A 19,975-nucleotide genomic window follows, 5' to 3' on the forward strand; every position below is an offset into this window, starting at 1 on the left:
CTGAGTCCAAAGACAGACCGGTAGACCATCACCACGGTAACACTACGCCCATGATCTACACCAAAGAGGGACAGTGTGTACAGACATCATGAGAGCATTGTATTTCAAAATGTGACAAGTGCTTTCCAAACACAGAGAAAGGCATGGACTCAACTTGAAAATTCCACAAGGCAAAACCTGATTTAATTTGGAAATCTGACTAGACCTTATGTATTAATTAAGTTCAGTTAAAATCCTAAACTATTGTAACATGATCTTCTGCTCAAAATGATCAAAGGTGTACTATGGAAGGGAGATATGACAAGAACAATTTTCCCTTTCCTTATTAAGGTATTTGGCTAAGAAAATTAAAAAACTAAGTTTTCTGGTTTGAGCAATGGTTCAAATTCTACTCGAACATTATTAGAAACATGGGAAGCAATCTCAACTTTAGAAAAGCTCTGAATAGCTAAGGCTTTTACAGAGGGTTTTCACTCTATGAAGAAATGCATTTAATAATAAATATAATCTAATAATAGGTGGCATTCAGCTGAAATATTTTGGGCTATATAAGTTCAGTAAAACTTGTCCTTTGGACACAGATCGCATAGATGAGGGACTGGGGTGGAATGCACCTATTAGGTCCCTAGGTACAAACCCCTCAATCCAATACTCAGACCAAGAAGGTGGGCAGATGTACTCCCTTCCCTCAGCCAAACATGAACAGTATGGTGCCCCTAGCCTCTATTGCCAGGAACTGGGGTTGGATCACTCTAATACCTGTTCTATTAATTCCTTCTGGGGCACTGGACATTGACAACTGTTCAAAGATAGAACACTAGACCAGATGAACCTTTAGTTTGACCCAGTATGACCACTCAACAGCTGCAGCAGTCCTCTTTTTAAAAACACGGCCCTCCTTTGGGGAGGAGACACCAGAGAACCTGCACAATGGAAAATCCATTAGCCCAGTCTATGCCCCTAGTCCCTATAGGATGTCCCCACAGAACAGGACCCTGCACTATACAGGGGAAGCATACCACCTCTGTGACCTCCTCTGAACCATGCAGAGGAAATATACTCACTTCCAGGAGATTCTGTGCATGGCAAGAAAGCAAGGATAGGATTTCCCACTAAGTATGAACTATTATCATGAAGTAGAGAACACATTAATTGTTAAATACGTGGCACTGGAAATGCATGCACTCAGCTCCTCACACAGAATTCTCAGATATTTGCAAGATAGGGCACCGTATTTTGCAAGTTTTGGAACTCATGTTATTGAGTCCAGAGACAAAAATAGCTCCCAAGAAGCCCTATCTATGCGGGTAACATGCTCAGACTTTTAAAAGCAGGGTTATTGACTAAAAGCCCTCAGCTGTATGTTTGAAAGTGTCTTATTGACCTGATAGATTTTAACTGCCCCTTTGGAAATTCACGACGCAGTGTGTGTTCTGATATAAATCCAGAGGTAGTACTGTTTCGAGCCACACTGAAAGATTGCTGTAACATGATATTAATGCCTGATTATAATTATCCGTGTCTGCACAATAGCCCATTTCATTAAACAAGCATTTTAAAATTGCAAAATAAGATATCACAAGAACATAGAATTATGGGTGAGGAAGGGTTTCTAAAGTGAAGCTGCTGCATACTAAAAAGAAAGAAGATCTAAAGTAGAAACTCTTTCACAGAGTCTAAATCAACTATCCATAAACAGACAAAAAAATGTTTTTGTTATTATGCAAAAATGCTTCTGTTTCAATCCATGTCCTGTAAAGTGGCAGATGCGGATTAACTAACAGCAGTTACAGCTACATGTGTGGGAGAAGCCAAGTTTCACTCTCTGGATTTTAACTCTGGGAGGAAACAACAAGGCTTTTTGTTGATCTATGTATCTAGGTATGCTGATTATGCCTGTCAATGGCTGCCATAAAAAAGCCACAGACTATAAGAATGCTGACTGACTACAAGAATTATCCATATACGTGCCTGAAAAAAACAGATCTAATTGAATTACAACAACATTAGCTCGGGTGACCTAATAATTCGCAGAAGGCATTTATAGTAAAATTCATCAGTTCATTACCTTACCTTCACATATGCAGGCTGCTTTTCAAGAATCAAGTCTGCAACCTTTTTAGATACCTTGAAGGAAAAAATATTACAATGAGGTATCTGAGAAGTATTCAATCTCTGTGCTGAAAGATCTGTATTAAAAACTCTGAAGACTTACTGTAATTCCCAACATTCTTAATTAATCATTGATTAGTACACATGCCAAGAAAAAAGTAAACATTCTAAGATAATGACCACTCTTCTTCCACAAGTAAAAACAGATGCGTGTTTACAGCTCCATTTGGGAATTAGTGGGTGTTTTCAAATCAACCTTTCAGTCCTTTACCAACTTAAGAGCGCACTTCGGTAAAAATAGAAAAGATATGGAGCACTGGAGCCTGATATATTCTGTTTGCACGTTATTAGTGTTCAATTACAAAGTAGCCACCTACACAGCAGATTAAACAAACTATAAAGGAAGCTTTCCTTTCATACAGATACCATATTATATATAATTTATGTTAGAGTTTATAGTCATCCTGTGCATAGCAAAATCAACATAAGTTTTTCTCTGGTACACAAGACAAGTGCATTTTAAACAACATTTTCCACTGCTGTCAATTTAGTCATAAATGAAGGGCTATTACACTCTGTTCAGACAATTAAACCCAGTACTGAATTTAAAAAAATAAGCATAAGTGCATACACATAAAAAAGGTTGATAAAGGAAAACTATTAAGTAAACAATCAGTAATTTATACAGAAAGGCATGTAACATTTCCAAGTTCACAGTTTTCCTCAAGCAGGGTTTGAGTGTTTTTAAAAAAAGGGCTCGGAACCTGACATGCAGGAACAAATTTGTTGCTCTCAAGCACTTCTCTTTAGACCTTCTAGGGATGGGCGAAAACAGGAGACTCTGGCTGATGTTATCAATCAGTTCAGCCATATTCTGTTGCAGAGGAAAAATGGAGGTAAAAAGAGTTTCTTTACGAGTAACAGATTATACAGCTGCATTATTAACCACGATGGAACCCAGATCAGCATTTCCCAGTGCAAAGCTCCAGTGGCCAGACCGGCTTAATCTATATCCTTCTGAAGCACAAGTGTACAAGGAGGACAACAGTGTCTGGCAAGCTCTCTTTAGTACTGGCAATCTGGGCAAGAGGTGTAGGAGTGTCACAGATACACACAATAATCAGCCCAACAACCACAATACAGGTGTACGCTTCCTTGATTGCTCTACAGGAGGTAGATCACGTGCCGATAATGTAGTTCTTTTTTACAGGATCAGGGAATTTCCAATTTATTATTTATCTTCTCCCAGTTTGTATCTGTCACAGAGACCCCTTGGCAAAGAAAGTGTACCCCATTCTTGGCAAACAAGTCTCACTTCAGATTCAACTAACTGCACAAAACAAATGCCCTACAGGGTATTTATGCACAAAAACTAACTTGTAAGATAACCACAGAAAGCTCGTAACTTGTCAAGATTCATTGCGAGATATATATAGTAGACCACCCCACCCCCCGACTTAAGTGGAGTTTGTGTTAGTCAAAGTTAGTCCCCACATTAGTTAAAGTTTGCATTACTCAAGGAACCAGGAAATTGACCAGCGCAGCACCACTGGACAGTTTCCTGTCCCCTGTGACCAGCGGAGCCCAAACACTCCCTGCAGGAGCTCCTCACCTCTTCTGCTATCTCTGGTGCTCTCGGTGATATCCTTGGCCACTCTCTAACTCTCTCCTTGTCCTCACTTCTCCACAACCTCCTCCTCCACTCTTTCCCCAGCCCCCAAACCAGTCACACCCCCCCTCAGCCAGCCACACAGTGCCCGAGCTATTGAATCCCCGCTGCCACGTGAGTCTCCGAGTCACCATGCTGCCACCACAGCCACCGAACCAGCCTGCCGAGCCCCACTCGCCACAATATACTTCCTTGTTTGCCACACGTGGTGAATGGGCAGCATATTGAACACTGCAAGTCTACATAATCCTCCTAAGTTTTTTTTTTCCTCCTTTTTATGTATTTATTTACTGTTCAGGTTAAATATTGTTGCTGACTCAGCACTTACTTTCGTTTTTTCTGTCCTATGACTTGCATTTGAGTGATCGTCTTCTGTTCTCTTTTCCATAAACAACAGCCATCCATGCAAGGACTGTCCATGATCATCATTGCACAGCAGAACTGACAAGTTGAGTTGTCAGTAGGGAAAGCAAGGCCCAGTCACTCCACTAAATGGCTAAATCATTTCAATGGCTGCTGAGTACCAGAAGTACAACACCTCATATTTTAAGAGGTTAAATATTGTCACAGTCATCCCAACTTCTTCTGGTCTCAACTGATTCAATCTTTTATTCACTACCTAGCATTTTATGCAAAAGGAGTTTGTATAACACTATTAAAAGTACAATTTAGCTAGCATAATTCTTATTAATACCCTCTCACTTTAGAAGCCAGAAATACAATTCCTAACAATAGGACTGGCTACAATAGTCAACATAAAGAATTTGCAATATGGCATGAAAAACAAGGAATGAATGACTACACTCTTCTGATGCCAACTGGCCATATGGCACTTCACTAACTAAAATGAAAAGCACACAGATGTGAAGACACAACTTCCTGCTGTACAGATTTGCATTACAGATTGAGAGGATGCAGACAGTAAAGAGCCTTGAGTGTGCTGGAATGCATTTCATGTGACAATTGTAAGTACATGATAAATCTGCAAAAAATATTTAAGATAAATCACAGCCTAGTTCCTTACAGAACTACCATAAGTAATTTAAGAAAACATGACCAAGATCAACTGTGCGAAAGTCAATGAAAAATGGAATATTAAACAATGTTTTAGCACAACCAAGAGATCATTAGTAATTCCCCAAGCAAGTCAACTGAATGCTAAAGATTCAAATTCTAAAAGGAAAAAGCAACTCTACAAATTATTAAAATACCTTTAAATTACTATTGTAATTACATGTCAACTAAAAATACACACACAAATCATCTAGGCCACACCTACACTGCACTGCCATTCCGGAAGGAGCATGCTAATAAGTGAAAGGGAACATTCAAATGAAGTGTCGATTTAAATATCTCATGCTTCATTTGCATATTTTCACAAGATCTTTCTTCCTGAAGAACCTTTTGCAGAAGCTAAAGCAGCCATGTAGATTGGGTTCCTTCAGAAGGAAACACCCCTTCCAGAAGGCCCCTTATTCCTCAAACGTTTGAGATAACTGGCTCCCTCAAACATCTACCAGCACTTTTCATTCTTAAATAGGCTAATATCAGTAGAACTGCAAAAGCCAAGGCCTAGGAAAAGAAGTCTTGAAGACACACAAGGTTGAAGGCCTGAGGCTTTTTTGTACTGTGAAAGGTATAGTCACACAATCAGTGTTTTTCTTCCTTATTTTAAAAACATGAGTAAGTTTCCTACAGTAATTGCACTGATGGCTACACTCCTATAAACTCCAAAGTTACAAGGAACTAATGCTTGATCTAATTCTACACATTTAAAGACTAATGAACCAATACAGTAGTCCCTCGAGTTATGCAAGGGTTGCACTCCCACACACCCTTGCATAACTCAAATTTCACGTAAATTGGTAGTGGCGCCTTTTTCCCCAGCGGAATGCACATTTTGTAGCTGGGGAAGCAGCAGGAGGACCTGGAGCTCCTTTTGAAAGGTAAGTCCTGGGGTTGGATGGGGCATGGGGGGAGCTGTTGGGGAAGGATAAGCCTAGTGGTGGGTTGGGGATACAGGGCAGGGATAAGGAAGTTAGGGGGCGTAGTTGAGCCAGGACCACATGGCCCTGCAGGAGATTTAGGTGGAGTCACACACGGGATTGGCTGAATAGGAGCTAGGGGGGGAGCAGGATTTTGAGTTGCGCTTAACTCACATTAATGTGAGTTAAGTGCAACTTGAAACTGCACATTTTGTGGGATTACAGTAGTTAACATTTCAGTAGAAAATCTATTCTAGAAGGTATATAATGTATTGCAAGAAAATATATCAAGCACCCTTGTGAGATTATCCGAAGGGAAGTAACCTCCAACAATGGCAGCACTTATTCTTTTTTTTCCATAATCACGAAAAAGAAGCTATTACCAGTTCTTGTACATTATTTGATTGCATGACAAATGTGCACAAGTGTTCACCGGAATATGAACTAGACAAGAACAGTCTTGTCAAGGTAAAAATATAGCAAACCACCAACTACAAATATAAACCTCTAGCAAGATAGCTGCGCAGCTTTATATTTATACTTAATTAAGGTACTTTTACATTGCCAGAAGTTCCTCAAAAGTACAAAATGTTAGAGCAGTTACAGTGCTGAGAGCAACAAACATTTCCTTGTCTTTCAACATACTGGTAGGTCTAAACATAGTGAATGAGGAATGTCAATACTGTTGAAGAATAAGGTGATATAATGGTAAGACATGAGGCCCAGCTGATCGTCATATTTTACTGATCTTGATTTTCTACTAAGAAAGAAAATAAAAAGGCATTAACCCAGTTAAGTTAGTACTGAGGATCTAAGATCATTACGAATATCTTGAAAAGGGCCTGGGAATGAAGACAAGAAGAACTACTGGAGCTCTCAACACTACAATGAGAATAATTTCTATACTCCCAATACAGGAGGAAAAACATTTTACTTACAGCAGCTTGTTGTTGCTTTAATTTGTCTCTGTATTCTTCCACTTCTTGAAGACTAAGCACTGGAGGAAGCTTCTACATGCAGGAGACAAATTTAAAACCAATGAAAAATGAATGTGGCTTAAATGTACACAATATAAAAAAAAAAATTCCTCCTGAGCGACAGAATGATGTCATCACATCACTCTGGCACCCAGAAGGAGGAGGCAGGGAGAGGAGTAATAGAGAGGGGGCAAGTAGGGAAAAAGGAGGCCCTGGAAAGACCAGGGCAGGCCATGTGGTTCCCCCGATGCCCCCACCCAGGAAGGCCAGGGAGGGCTGTGTGGCTCCTGAACCAGACTACCCTCAACCCAGGAGGGCTGGAGGGGACCTTCTCCACACATCCCCAGCCCTGATGTCTCTCCCTGCTTCCATGTTCCCCACCACACCCACACGGTCATGGTTCCTCTTCTTGTCTCCACCCCCTTCCCCAATGGGAAGAGACCCACTGATATCAATGGGCTTTAGATTAGGCCCTATGCAACGACAACATGACAGAAAACCCTTAATTCTGGGTTAAGGCAAAAAAGAAGTCCTACGAATACTGAAGTAAAGATGAAAGGGTGAATACTGACTAAAAAAATTTCCTAAATATAATATCTTTTAGAACACTGACTATTTTTGGAAGACTTCTTACCTCCAATTCATACTTCACAATATCAAAGCAATCATTTGAAAAATATACTTCTTCAATGCTGTTAATTATTTCTTGCTGAACTTGAGGATCGGTTGGTTGTTCACGGAGTTCTCTCAGCTCCTCCTTAACAAAAAATATTGATTTTTAATAAAAGTAACACTGCACTCTCATGACAATCTGCTTTCTAATTTTTCTATTTATGCAAGTTAGCATAACCTCGGCTATGGGGGAGAGATAGCTCAGTGGTTTGAGCATTGGCCTGCTAAACCCAGGGCTATGAGCTCAATTCTTAAGGACACCACTTCGGGACTGGGGTAAACAAACATCAGAGATGGTGCTTGGTCCTGCCAAGAGGATAGGGGACTAGACTAGATGACCTCCTGAGGTCCCTTCGAGCTCTAGGAGATGTGTACCTCCAATTATACATATTAAATGGATACAGAACAGAAACATCTGTATTTTTCTGTCTATTCCAAATATTGCAAGTAGGAGACTATCCAAAGAGCAGAACTCATAATATACTGCTGTGAATTGCCTAGTTATCACTGTACCAATATATATATTATCCATGAAATATGGTAAAAATGTTTGTACGGTCATGTCTTTCCCTGTGTGTTTACAACACTTAAGGAACAGTCAAAACAAACCAAAACAGATTGGGGGACCTAACTTTCAGAAGTGCTGAGCACTCACCACTTCAACTGAAGTCACAAGGACCTATGTAAGTGCTTGGCACTGCTTCAAATTATGTCAAAGTGGTTGGTTTAAAGGCAAAGTTGATAAGATGAACATATCCGAAATCAATGATAAATATTTTCTGTTAAAAATATGACTGCTTGATACTTTCCTGAAAGAATCAAAAGTAAAGTGCCACAGTCTATTTCCATTAATTATATTGTATCAGAATATTTCAAAACAACAAAATTAGTTTTTCTAGTGTAAATAAGCTGAGCGCATATTTGCATAACATTTACATTGTGTTAATTTCTTAGTGGAGAAGAATGACTGGACTTTATTGGTCATGACCTTCAAGCAAGTTAGAACATACACAATAAACAGGTAAAATAAGGACATACGTCAGTTACCTATCTCTACTATAATCAGCCAAGTCAGCAACATAGCAATTAGATAGCAAACAACCATGCCACACAACACCAATCCCACTGGCCCCTGCTCATGTCAGTCAATATTTTAATGGTTTATAACTAAGAATCTGACAGCTCTCTAAAAAAAAAAATCTACTTTCTATCACAGAGGTGAAGAGCCCATTATCCTCAGGAAATTCAGTAGCTATATTAGAAACCTAACTGGCAAATTTAAAAAGAAAGAGGACTGGAGAAAATTTGAATTACAGTGCCACCTTCTAAAACAATTTTATTCCCCCCCCCCACCCTCCACGGCAGGTTTGCAGGAAGAAGGATAAGATCAGCTTTAAGTAATGATACAGTAAGCAAAGTCCAAATGAACATTTTTCAGAAGAAAAATGGTACTTTGTCATCCCTTCAGGAAGTATAACTCTTCAATACCACTGCTGCTTGCCAAAAAAGTTTCAAGCTCACATACATGCATGAGATGAAGTTGCAGCATGGTGTTCCATCAAGCATATATAGTACCTCAGCAAGCAAATATGACTGAAATTCAATTTTAGACAACATGGCACTGGTCCACTCCAGACGTGGATCTGGTACCATCAGAGTACGAATGTAGTCCAACTTAAGTTAGAAAAGCCTTAAGGGAACAATACTCTATTTTGCCTCAAACTATTGACCATACGGCAGCCCAAATCTATCAACTACGTTCACTTGCAATATTTCTATTCTGCAGAAACCAGATGAAAAGTCTCATTTGTTTCTACAACAGCACGGGAATTTAAATAGCTGCTTTGAAGCAGTTTTTCAGGCTTGGAATGAGACAATTCATCTCCATGCCACGCATTTTATTTGCAATACATCGTCTGTGTGCCAGTGGGAGCTACGAGGAAGACAGACAGCATTTAGAACAGGGATGGAGAAAAACTATAGCCCGGAGGCCACATCCAGCCCGTGAGCTTTGCCTCATGGGCGGAGAGGACACTGCCTATCCCCTTTCCCAACTAAGTCCCAATTGGAGACACAGCAGCACAAGGAAGCTCTATCCCTGTTCGCAAGCTCCACTAGGAATTGGCCAGGGCCAACGAGAGAAGCAGGGAGGTGATGCATGCAAGCGCCAGATAGTGAGGTGCCACCTATGCCTTGTTCCAACTCCCTCCAAAACCAACTATGATCTTCCTGGGTTGCTTACTAGGTAAGCCTCCCAAACTCCTGCCCCTGCCACCTAAACCCTTATCCAGCATGCTCCTACAGCTTACCCCCCCATCCAGATCCCGCACCCATAACCTGCTCCTGAGCCCTACCTTTCTCCCTTCCCATGCCTTATTAGCAGCTGATTCTACACATCAGGAGTCAAACTGTGGAGTCATATGTGTAGCCATATGTAAGAACTGCAACAATGCCATAATCATCAGCAAAGGACTATCAATATATACCAAACTCTTGGCAGTTAGGAAGGATCATTTTACTCATAAGACTATCTTAGCCTCAAAATTTAAGAAACTGCGCTATATCCCACTCCCTAAGTTTGCCTTGTCTCACTAACATTAGCCAGAAGCACTGGAGCCGACTTGCAGTTTCACTCAAGCTACGTTCAGACAGAAAATCAAAGATTCCAGGAAAGGTTTCTCCTTTAATCCACCAAAGCCCTTAGTATTTTGTGGAAGGGTTTCTCTGAAGCACAAAAGCCTCTCTTCTCCACAAATCTCTATAACAATAGAACAATCTTGGCTCATCCAGCAGCATGCAGCTTTTCAGCTTGTAAATTTTAGGTATAGGCAGTCTAACCACTAGTGTATTATCTGGTCATCCCAACCCTCATCATTCACATTTATAACAGCTGCAACTTTAAAATGCCTTTTTTTTAATAAAAGAAATTGATTACATCAAAAACTATGCCTTACTTCTTTATGTGAACAGAACAAACCTGAAATCAACCAATTTTCCATGGCCAACCTGGAGATTTAAGGGAAGCATGCACTAACATTCAAGACATCAAAATTAAAGAGCCATTCAATTCTTTACGCCCTAGACCAGGAGCGGTTGGATACATCAGTATTTCACTCTTGAAAAGTTTCTCGTACTGCCTCTGTTAATAGCACAATTCACAGAATGTGCTTAAACATCCTTGGGGTTCACTGAAAAAAAAGACACAGATAGCAGTGGGGAACCCTGCCCAGAGGTTTTTCCTGTTAGAGGGGTGAAAGACAGAAATATCTCTTAGGAGAAAGGAGTAACAGGACTGCCTTCCACACAAAGCCAAGATAATACTCAGGTCAATACTCCTTAGCATAGGAACACCGCACAAGTGGGAGTTTCTCCAGATTATATAGCGACTCAGCACATCTGCTGAATGCCCCCCAAAGTGCTCAGTTGGCTTAGCAGTCCCCTAACATAGTAGGGTCTTTGTTACACTGAGCAGAAATGTCCAACGTTAGGCCATAAATCCGATCCAAGGTTTGCAATCCACCAGTGGTCGTGTTTTACAAATACTTATATCCCCCTAAGTCCTTAATAGTCACTGCAAAATACAAACAAAATCTCTATAAAGAGACTGCAAATGATAAATACAATAGAGAGCATGAGAAGATAAAGAGTTTTTATGCATAACCAGTTTTGGCTTTAATAGGCAAAATTATATCCAAAATAATGTAAATTCAACTTTATATGAAAACACAAAAGATCCAAAAAAGCAATGCACTGAACACAAACATAGCCATAATGGGTAAAACCAAAGGTTCACCTAGCCCAGTATCCTGCCTTCCAACAGTAGCCAACTGCTATTCTAGAAGAGCAAAAACCTTCCAACTGTACTAACGTCTGTAGGCCGATCTGTACTAATATTTTTCAGAATGGAATTTTTAGAAAAAATAACGTAAGCCCTAATATTTTGAAAAATAGGATTTCAAGCTTCTTGAGTTGGAGAGACTTAACAGTGCTTTTAATGAGACATGCTGCTCAGGAATTAAAGTAATAAAATAGAAGGAAGCACGCTCACATGAAATAGAGTAAGTCACTGCATGCAGTAATTTTTTCATCATCTTATTTCCAGAAGTTAACAGTCTCATTGAAATGTTGTCACTTCTTCCAACCCCAGATGTTTGGACTCACTATGTTAAAGTGCCATCTGGTGGAAAACCTGCAAAACTGTACAGTAGTTCAAAAAGGGTATTTTGGTTTTAGTACACATTTACCTAAGAAAGTTTACAAGCCCTACTCTTCACCCAGACTACTAGTGAGCCAGATGATAAGGTAGCAGAATCTACCCAAGCTAACAGTGACTAAAGAACAAATATTTTGGTTATCTGATCTAAGCCACAGTCATAAGTGGACAGCCATCTTAATATGGAAGTACCATATACACGGGCAGTGGGGCAGTATGAGAGATGTTTAGTGGATTGGATGGGACAATAGATTGGTTACTGAATGTCAAGCCTGTTATGTCCAGGTCATTAGGTTGAATCCAGCTGACCAAAAAATTCTAAATCATTTTATGTCCTAAATGTTATAATCAGAAGTTGTTACTGCCTTACAGCTCTTTAATGGCCCATCTGAGATAACTTTTGGTCTCAATCTTATTCACATTGAACCTGTACACATACCGTCATACACCACTACCCAAGAGCGCATCCCTTTTGGCTCTCTCAGCAAAGTGGCAAGAACTGAATGAGAACAACAATTAGTTACCCTCTCACCAATGTAGGAAGGTTCCCCTGGGTCAGGTTTAAAGTGCCTTGATACGAAGTGTCTATTCTGTACAGTACTGTTCCTGAGGAAAAACTGAAGGACTTCACTTAGCCAGGATTGCCAATCCAGCACTAAATTAACACACACACCACGAAGCTGTCCATCTCTAGAAAAGCAAGCAGTGCAGGGGTCACTTTCATTCACCTTATTGACCAGTTGTGGAATGGATTTGCAGGTTCCAGGGAGACTGTCTGCATGTAACTGCTGTACACAAAGGAGAGGAGGGGAATGCTCTTGATTTAAAAGGTCATTTTAAAATAACCACTTTGATCAGTCCTAACTCCTGAGCTCACTTAAAGGGTTTTCATTGCCTTAAGACATACACGTGACCAGGTCATGTAACAAGGAACACAGCACATGGCTCACAACCCTCACAACACACAGTTTCATTTTAAAAGAAATCTACTCTAACATGATGCTTTCATGTCCTTTAAAAAATCATTTCCTACAGGCTCCTGGATAAATCACAGTAAACAGAAATTCTGGTTACAAGCTAGTTTAGAACTCAATGTACTGTAAACTATCACCCATAAGGGACTGATCGCGCATTTAAAGACAAAAAAGATACTCAAATGCTGGGGACCAGAATAGATTAGATGAACCTAGTCTCCATGCCACTGCAAATAAAATCAGTTAACTTATCAGAGTGTTTGACTACGAAGTTTTGTTGGTGCCTTTTTTCTGAGCTTTGCAATCACATGCGAGTAGGGGAAGTATTTTAAAACAGTTGAATTTCTAAGATATCCCAAAATAATGACATAGCAAATTTAGTGAGATGGAAGAAATGTTAAAATTCTGGCAACCAGCATGGATATTTAGTATCGTTTCGCAGAATTAGCAGTCATGTGCTATCAGGGAAAAAAGTGGTAAAAATCTTCTACCTATGTGCTGTAAGTTCTGATGACACACAGCTAACACAATGATTGAGAAAGTAAACCAATTCTATATTAACCCGCCCCAGAAGGACTACAATCTCAGAAGCTGTTCTACCAAATATTAAGAAAGTATCCTGGGCTGTCCTACGCATTCTTAGTGACCTGAGGAAAATAGATTTTAAAAAAAAAGAAGGTGCTCGGTCCTGCTAGGAGGGCAGGGGAGTGGACAACGTGATGACCTCTCGAGGTCCCTCCCAGCTCTACAAGATGTTTATCTCTGTGTGTGTGTGTGTGTGTGTGTGTGTGTGTGTGTGTGTGTGTGTGTGTGTGTGTGTGTGTGTGTGTGTGTGTGTGTGTGTGTGTGTGTGTGTGTGTGTGTGTGTGTGTATAAAAAACACCAACCTTCAAACAGATTTTGTCATACACTACAGTTCTAAGCCTATCCATGCTCTACTGATTCTCTGTAACTAAAGCCCCCAAGGGCTAACCTAACCACTCGCCACTGACAGAAGAGTATATTCCAAACCCACCCTGTGCACAAAATTTAATATTTGTTTCTTAAAGATTCAATATTCCTCCCACCCTTTAGTTAAGATCTAAAGAAACTTACAGTCTGTATATGAGGCACCCACCTAGTGCTCCAGGCCCACCAAGTTAAATATCCTTGATATTTGTATGGTTAACACACACTGGTCGGGGGGGAATAACTTTTCAAACACTTGCAAGCATTTTCACATCATAAAACTCTCCTCCTCCTCCTCCCGCACCACTCACAGGACATTTTTAAGAGAAAAAGTATCAATAATACAAGTCTTATTATAAGAGCTCATGTAAATTCAGTCTCCACAATTTATTCAGAACATATCCACCATAAAGAAACTGGGGACAGACTGAGTAACACAGAGAATACCACATTGCTAAATCAGAACAGATACACCAAGGGAACAGAAAGAATAATTAGCATGTTATTGAAGTGTATGTGTTCAAATGCATTGACTTCCCCCAGGATAAAGTGATTCACCTAGATTAATAGTGAAGGATTCAGCAAGCAGTATGCTGATGTTTTTAGCTGAGATGTCTGTTTACGGACTGGTATATTTTTGGAAGCTTTTGCAACAGGACAGCCAATCTCCTATAAAATAGATACACAACACGTGCCGCCAACACAGATAGTCCCTGACTTAGGAATGAGTTACATTCCAAACACTGGGTCATAACTTGATTTAGTTGTAAGTCAGAAATACCCTTTTACAGGTAACTATCAACTGCCCACTATCAGTAATGTTTATAATATTAATTCACTAGCACTCCAGAGATAAAAAAGCACCTACAAAACAAACAATGAAAAAAAGAAACACTGAGTGCAGAAACATGCTAAAAAGACCAACACAACTGCAGTGACAGCAAACTGAAAATGACAAACATGAACATGAAATACAAAACAATGCAATACAGTAAATATTGCAAATAAAACAATGTAAATAACATTAATACTGTACATGAACTTTTCCTTTATTCCTGGTATTGTTGTGCGCACTTGCATTGATAATTATGAAGGTGCATGAACTGAATTAATTGGATTCGTAACTGGAGGAGATAGGTGACAATACTACAGGAACAACATCATCAACAGCAGATTCATCCTCTATTCCAGCAGTGCCTTTGCTTGTCGAAGGTGTTGGTTCAGTGGGGGAGGCAGCAGTGCTGGGGGCTTTCTTCAAAAAAAAAAAAAATATCCATTTTGGACTGGACAGCTTGTTTTTTCTTCTCACTATAAATGTCTTTATAGCAAGCCAGGGTGTCCTGAATTAAATGATCCACTTTTGAGAATCTTGCAATATTAGGGTCCATTTTTTCTAAACATGTGCATTCCTTCATTCATTTTGCTGAAGGCTGCAGCCATTTCTTTCATCATAAATTTTTGGGGGCTTCTGCTGCTTCTTGGGCTTTTTGTCTCTCTTCCTCTGCTACTCTCTTCACCTCCAGCTCCATTAAATCTTCATTGCTCAGCTCCTCCCCAGCTGCCTCAACCAATTGGTGTATGTCTTCATTATCTACTTCGTGTTACATCAGCAGTACAATTTTACTGGAAATTTCTTCTAGTGCCTTTTCTTTTTCAAAACCTTTGAAACCGTTGACATCTCTCTTTAGGATTTTCTTCCATATGCCATTCATACATCGAGTGACTTCCTCCCACCCAGCAGCAATGTTCCTTATGCCATGCAGAATGTTGTAGTCCTTCCAAAATTAACATAATATTTTGGCAATTTCGCATTCTGTGGCAGCCGTTGCAAAGACAATATGCTTTGAAAGCAGCTATGGCCCGCTGGTCCATGGGTTGGAGAATAGATGTGTTGTTGGGAGGCAGAAACACCACTTTAATGTTGGGACCTAAGTCATTTTAGGTGTTCAGGGTGACCTGGAGCATTATCCAAAATAAGCAAAAATTTTGAGAGGAATTCCTTTCTCCAGAAAAAACGCTTTGACTTCAGGGATGAAACAGTTCATGAACCAATCTTCAAAAAGTGCAGGCATCATCCATGCTTTCTTATTAGCATGATAATGGAATCGTAAAGTAGCCTTGCTGATATTCTTGAAGGCTCGAGGGGTTTCAGAGTGATAGATCAAGACGGGTTTCAGTTGATTCCCAAAAACATTCCCTCCTAACAAGACTATTAGAAGGTCTTTGAAAGCCTTAAAACCAGGCATAGTTTTTGTCTCCTTATGTATGTAGGTACAGCCAGGCATTTTCTTACAAGAGAGACCTGTCACATCAATATTAAAGATCTGTTCAGTCAACTAATTTTCCCCTTTTATCAGCTTATCCAATTCTTCTATGAAAGTTTGTTACTTTCAAATCAGCACTGGCTGCTCCTCACTTACTTTCACATTGTGAACATTTTCATGGTTCTTGAAACAGCTGAACCAGCCGTGACTGGCACTGAAAGTTTGGTCGTAGTCATACCCCTCCTTTTCCTTTAAGTCTTCAAAAAGACTATGAGCCATAGCTGTATCGTCTTGGGGCTTTACGGCGTATGTCGTTTAATTTGGTCTTCCATCCAAAGTGCTAAGAGTTTTTTCATGTCACGGATGAGACCTGATCTTTTCTTTGTTATAATGGTTGATTTCATAGGCACAGATCCTTTCGCTGCTTCACGAATGTGATCACTATTCTTTATAATCAGAGGGGCAGCCGTGTCAGTCTGGATCTGCAAAAGCAACGAGGGGTCCTGTGGCACCTTATAGACTAACAGAAAAGTTTAGAGCATAAGCTTTCGTGGGCAGACACACACTTCGTCAGATGCAGGTCTTGATCTCGTGATGGTCTATTTAAAAATACAGAATTTCAGGGCCAGTAATGTCAATCTCAGACCCTGCATCTGACGAAGTGGGTCTTTGCCCACAAAAGCTTATGCTCATACATTTCTGTTAGTCTATAAGGTGCCACAGGACCCTTCGCTCTTTATAAATGGTGCTTATGGTGGATTTCCTTAGGCCTAAATTACCCACCATGAACAACACTGTTTGATCCCCTTTGTTTTGCCTCACTATCACTATTTTCTGTTCTAAATCAATAGCTTTTCTCTTTCTTTTCTCACCACCCTTATCACTAGCACTTTTCCTGTTATTTGCCATGATGGCCACAAGCAAACATAGAAAATACTGTAAGGGCAAAATATGAGGGAATGAAACAAACATGCTGCCCGACTGCAGACACAAAACACAACCTGCTACTGAGAACCAAAACAAAATAAAGGAGTTGGCGTGGGACAACATGCCAGCTGCCACCATGACTGAGCTGTAGTTCTCACACCACACTGCCTGCACGGTTTGAAAAACTAAACATACATGGTTCTCAACTCTAAAATATTACATAGTACAATAATATGGGGTTAATGGGAGGTTGGTCATAAGTATGAACGGTCGTAAGTCAGGAACCGCCCGTATATCACTTCTCTTACCAGACTGTCTTCAAAACTAACACGTCCATGATAGGAACACTTTACCCTGCCAGTTTTAAAGGGTCATCACCAAAACACACCCAGCAATGGAAGGAGACAGATCATGAGCAATGCTTTTTTGAAATATTACTGGCCCTGAACTTATGTATTTTTAAATAGACCATCACGAGATCAAAGACTGGGTTTGCCACCACACATTTCCTGCATCCCTTGCCCTTCTGAGTCATGTGTTTGCTATTTGCATAAGCCAAAACAAATCTATACATATAGAACCACATCTTCAGCTGCATTAAAATTTATACTGAAAGCTGTTTCCTTGCTGCATACTGAGTCAATCATGAGAATTCTCCTTTCAGAAGTGCCCAGAGATGTTACTGCCAAGTCTCACCATTAAACCAGAAGACATGAGTTTTGGTCTTTAATTTTGATTCTCTTAAGAGTTTGCATTTTCTCCCAAAGCTAGCTTAATTTTTTTTAAATGTCTGTCTTCTTAAAAGATCAAAACATTCACATGCAGTACAAATGTAGGTTTCCCCACCCTTTCCTATAACAAACAAGTTACATTTTAAGTTTAAAAAGACACATGTGAAATTAATTTTTCCCAGAGCTGTATAGTAACAGTCACATTTCCACAGATTAATAATTCCCCTCAGCGTAGGTCTCATGAAATCTTCCTCTTTCCCACCCCAACTTATTAAAATCTACACTGTGATTTCAGTGTTCTATTCAGGTTTGCGCAACATTGTACAGCTCTACTGCTTAGAGATTTCTCTTTGGACGCAAGAAGAAAAAAGGAAATTAGTAGCAGGCAAGTATTTACTTTAGAAAAAACTGTGCCAATGCTGACATTTTTTCAAAAAACACTTCTGGATTTGCTGAAAAGAGCCTCATGTCCTAATTCAACTCACTTCAAAAGGAGCCTACAAAAAGAGAACCAAAAACAATAAAATACATCGCCATGGATGAGTGAGAACTGTAGAAAGGAATACTTCTTTCCAAAATATTTGGTAACTTGCTGCTGAGGTACTGGATGTGGCTACATGCTATAAACAAAGTCCTGCTTTAGAAATACAGAAGTCAGGTTGATCAATTAACTAGAGAATTATCCTATGTTTTCTTGCACCCAAACCCCAGTTTAATCCAGACTGTTGTGCAAAATAAATTGAAAAACAAAATATGATGCATTTCTTTACCCTTGACAATGCAATAATCAAAATGCTTTGCTGCCAAGAAGTCACCACTCCCCTACAAAACATCTAACTAGAAAACCACAAAATAATCATCTCGCAGCAATGCCCAATCAAAAGAGAAACAGGGTGACATTCAGAGGACAGCACATGCACAAAATCATAATTAATTTTAGAAGACTTACCAGCATTTTCCTCAATGAACAAAAAGCACTGGAAAAGTTAACTAAATATTTCCCTAAACAGGACTTAAAAGGACAGGCTGTTAGTGAGAACATCCAGAGCAGATATTAGAGCTGGGTCTACACATGCCCCCTCTTTTCAGAGGGGCATGTTAATGAGGTAGTTTGGAAGATGCTAATAAGGCACTGGCATGAATATGCAGTGAGACTGGAACTTTTATAGCTTAGAAAAGAAAGAACTAAAGGGGGAATATGATACAGTCCTATAAAATCATGTCTGGTATTAAGAAAATAAATAAGAAAGTGCTATATACTCCTTCGCATAACAGAAGAACTAGGGTCACCAAATGAAATTAATAGTCAGCAGGTTTAAAACTAACAAAAGGAAATATTTCTTCACACAACACACAGTGAACCTGTGGAACTCTGTCACAGGCTATTGCGAAGGCCAAACGAATAAAGAACTAGATAAGTTCATGGAGGATAGGTCCATCAATAGCTGTTGGCACGGATGCAGAACCAAGACCTTCTGATGTTTACATGCCTGTTACATATAACAAGCACAACCATGTTGGTCTGGTGTTACCCCAAAGGTGTAATCTGCATTACTGATTTGACAGTTTTATTATCCATGACTGATCATTTTCATTTTGAGGGTAGGATGTACAGCGGTAGTTTTTAATGCTTATATGCCACATGATGTAAGGTTTGATGCTGAAAAGATTCTTGTTATTCCAAACTAGAGGACATTATATCTAGTACATCACTCCAACTCAATTTTCTCCTCTTAGGATATTAGAATAGTGAAAATATATCCCCAAATATTCATACTTTATCATGATACAATTACCAGCCCGAGGGGGGGGGAAGAGCTACATAAGACATTGATTTTCTCTACAATCACACGCTCACCAAGGATGTGTTATCCTTACTTAATATTCAAAAAGACTGCCTGACAAGAGCTGACTACAGCCAAAATTAAGTGTGAAATTTAAAGGTCCACCTTTAGAGACGCTCCAGTAAGAACATGATATTTTCTTACTTGGAGAGATTCCTGACCAACTATAGCTAATACTAGATTAGATGCGAAGAAGTGAAGAAGCCATGAGACTTAAGATCAATGGTAATAAAAACCCCAGTTAAGCACACCTCCCACAAATGAACTACCAGTAGATACTCCATGTAGATGACACAGACTCTGGAGGAATGAATGGTTTTATCTGGGTAGTCAATTGACAGCAGGACATTCTATCTCTGAAAAAAACCCAGACATACGGCCATGTATTAGGGTGGCCGTATCTCCCATGGCCACATCTGAGACGGAGGGGAGGGCGCTCCCTCTCCCCCAAGCCTCGAGGAAGCGGCAGGGCCAGAGCAGCCCAGGCACTTCCCCACCCTCCCCGAGCCTCCGGGAAGCAGCTGAGACAGAGCAGCCCAGGCACTCCCCCACCGGAAGGGGAAAGTAAGTAACCTGGTGGCTCCCTCTGCTGCGGAGAGCATGTACTGATGTACAGTACATGCGCTCCTTCAGGCAGTTGTGCCTGCGCAGCAAATATG

At 40.0% G+C, this 19,975-nt stretch overlaps 1 protein-coding gene across 3 annotated transcripts in view; it reads right to left on the bottom strand.

Moving 5' to 3' along the window:
- VPS50 (VPS50 subunit of EARP/GARPII complex) overlaps positions 1–19,975 on the bottom strand; it is a 184,277-nt gene that overhangs the window by 153,723 nt on the left and 10,579 nt on the right. For all 3 annotated transcript variants that reach the window (XM_074984736.1, XM_074984735.1, XM_074984734.1), the window contains exons 3-5: positions 7,378–7,500; positions 6,705–6,776; positions 2,074–2,127 (exon numbers count right to left, since the gene is read on the bottom strand). In XM_074984736.1, coding sequence (XP_074840837.1) covers positions 2,074–2,127; positions 6,705–6,776; positions 7,378–7,500 — 249 coding nt within the window. The remainder of the gene's footprint in view (positions 1–2,073; positions 2,128–6,704; positions 6,777–7,377; positions 7,501–19,975) is intronic.

The sequence above is a fragment of the Carettochelys insculpta genome, chromosome 2 (assembly GCF_033958435.1).
Source record: "Carettochelys insculpta isolate YL-2023 chromosome 2, ASM3395843v1, whole genome shotgun sequence".
Lineage (NCBI taxonomy): Eukaryota > Metazoa > Chordata > Testudines > Carettochelyidae > Carettochelys > Carettochelys insculpta.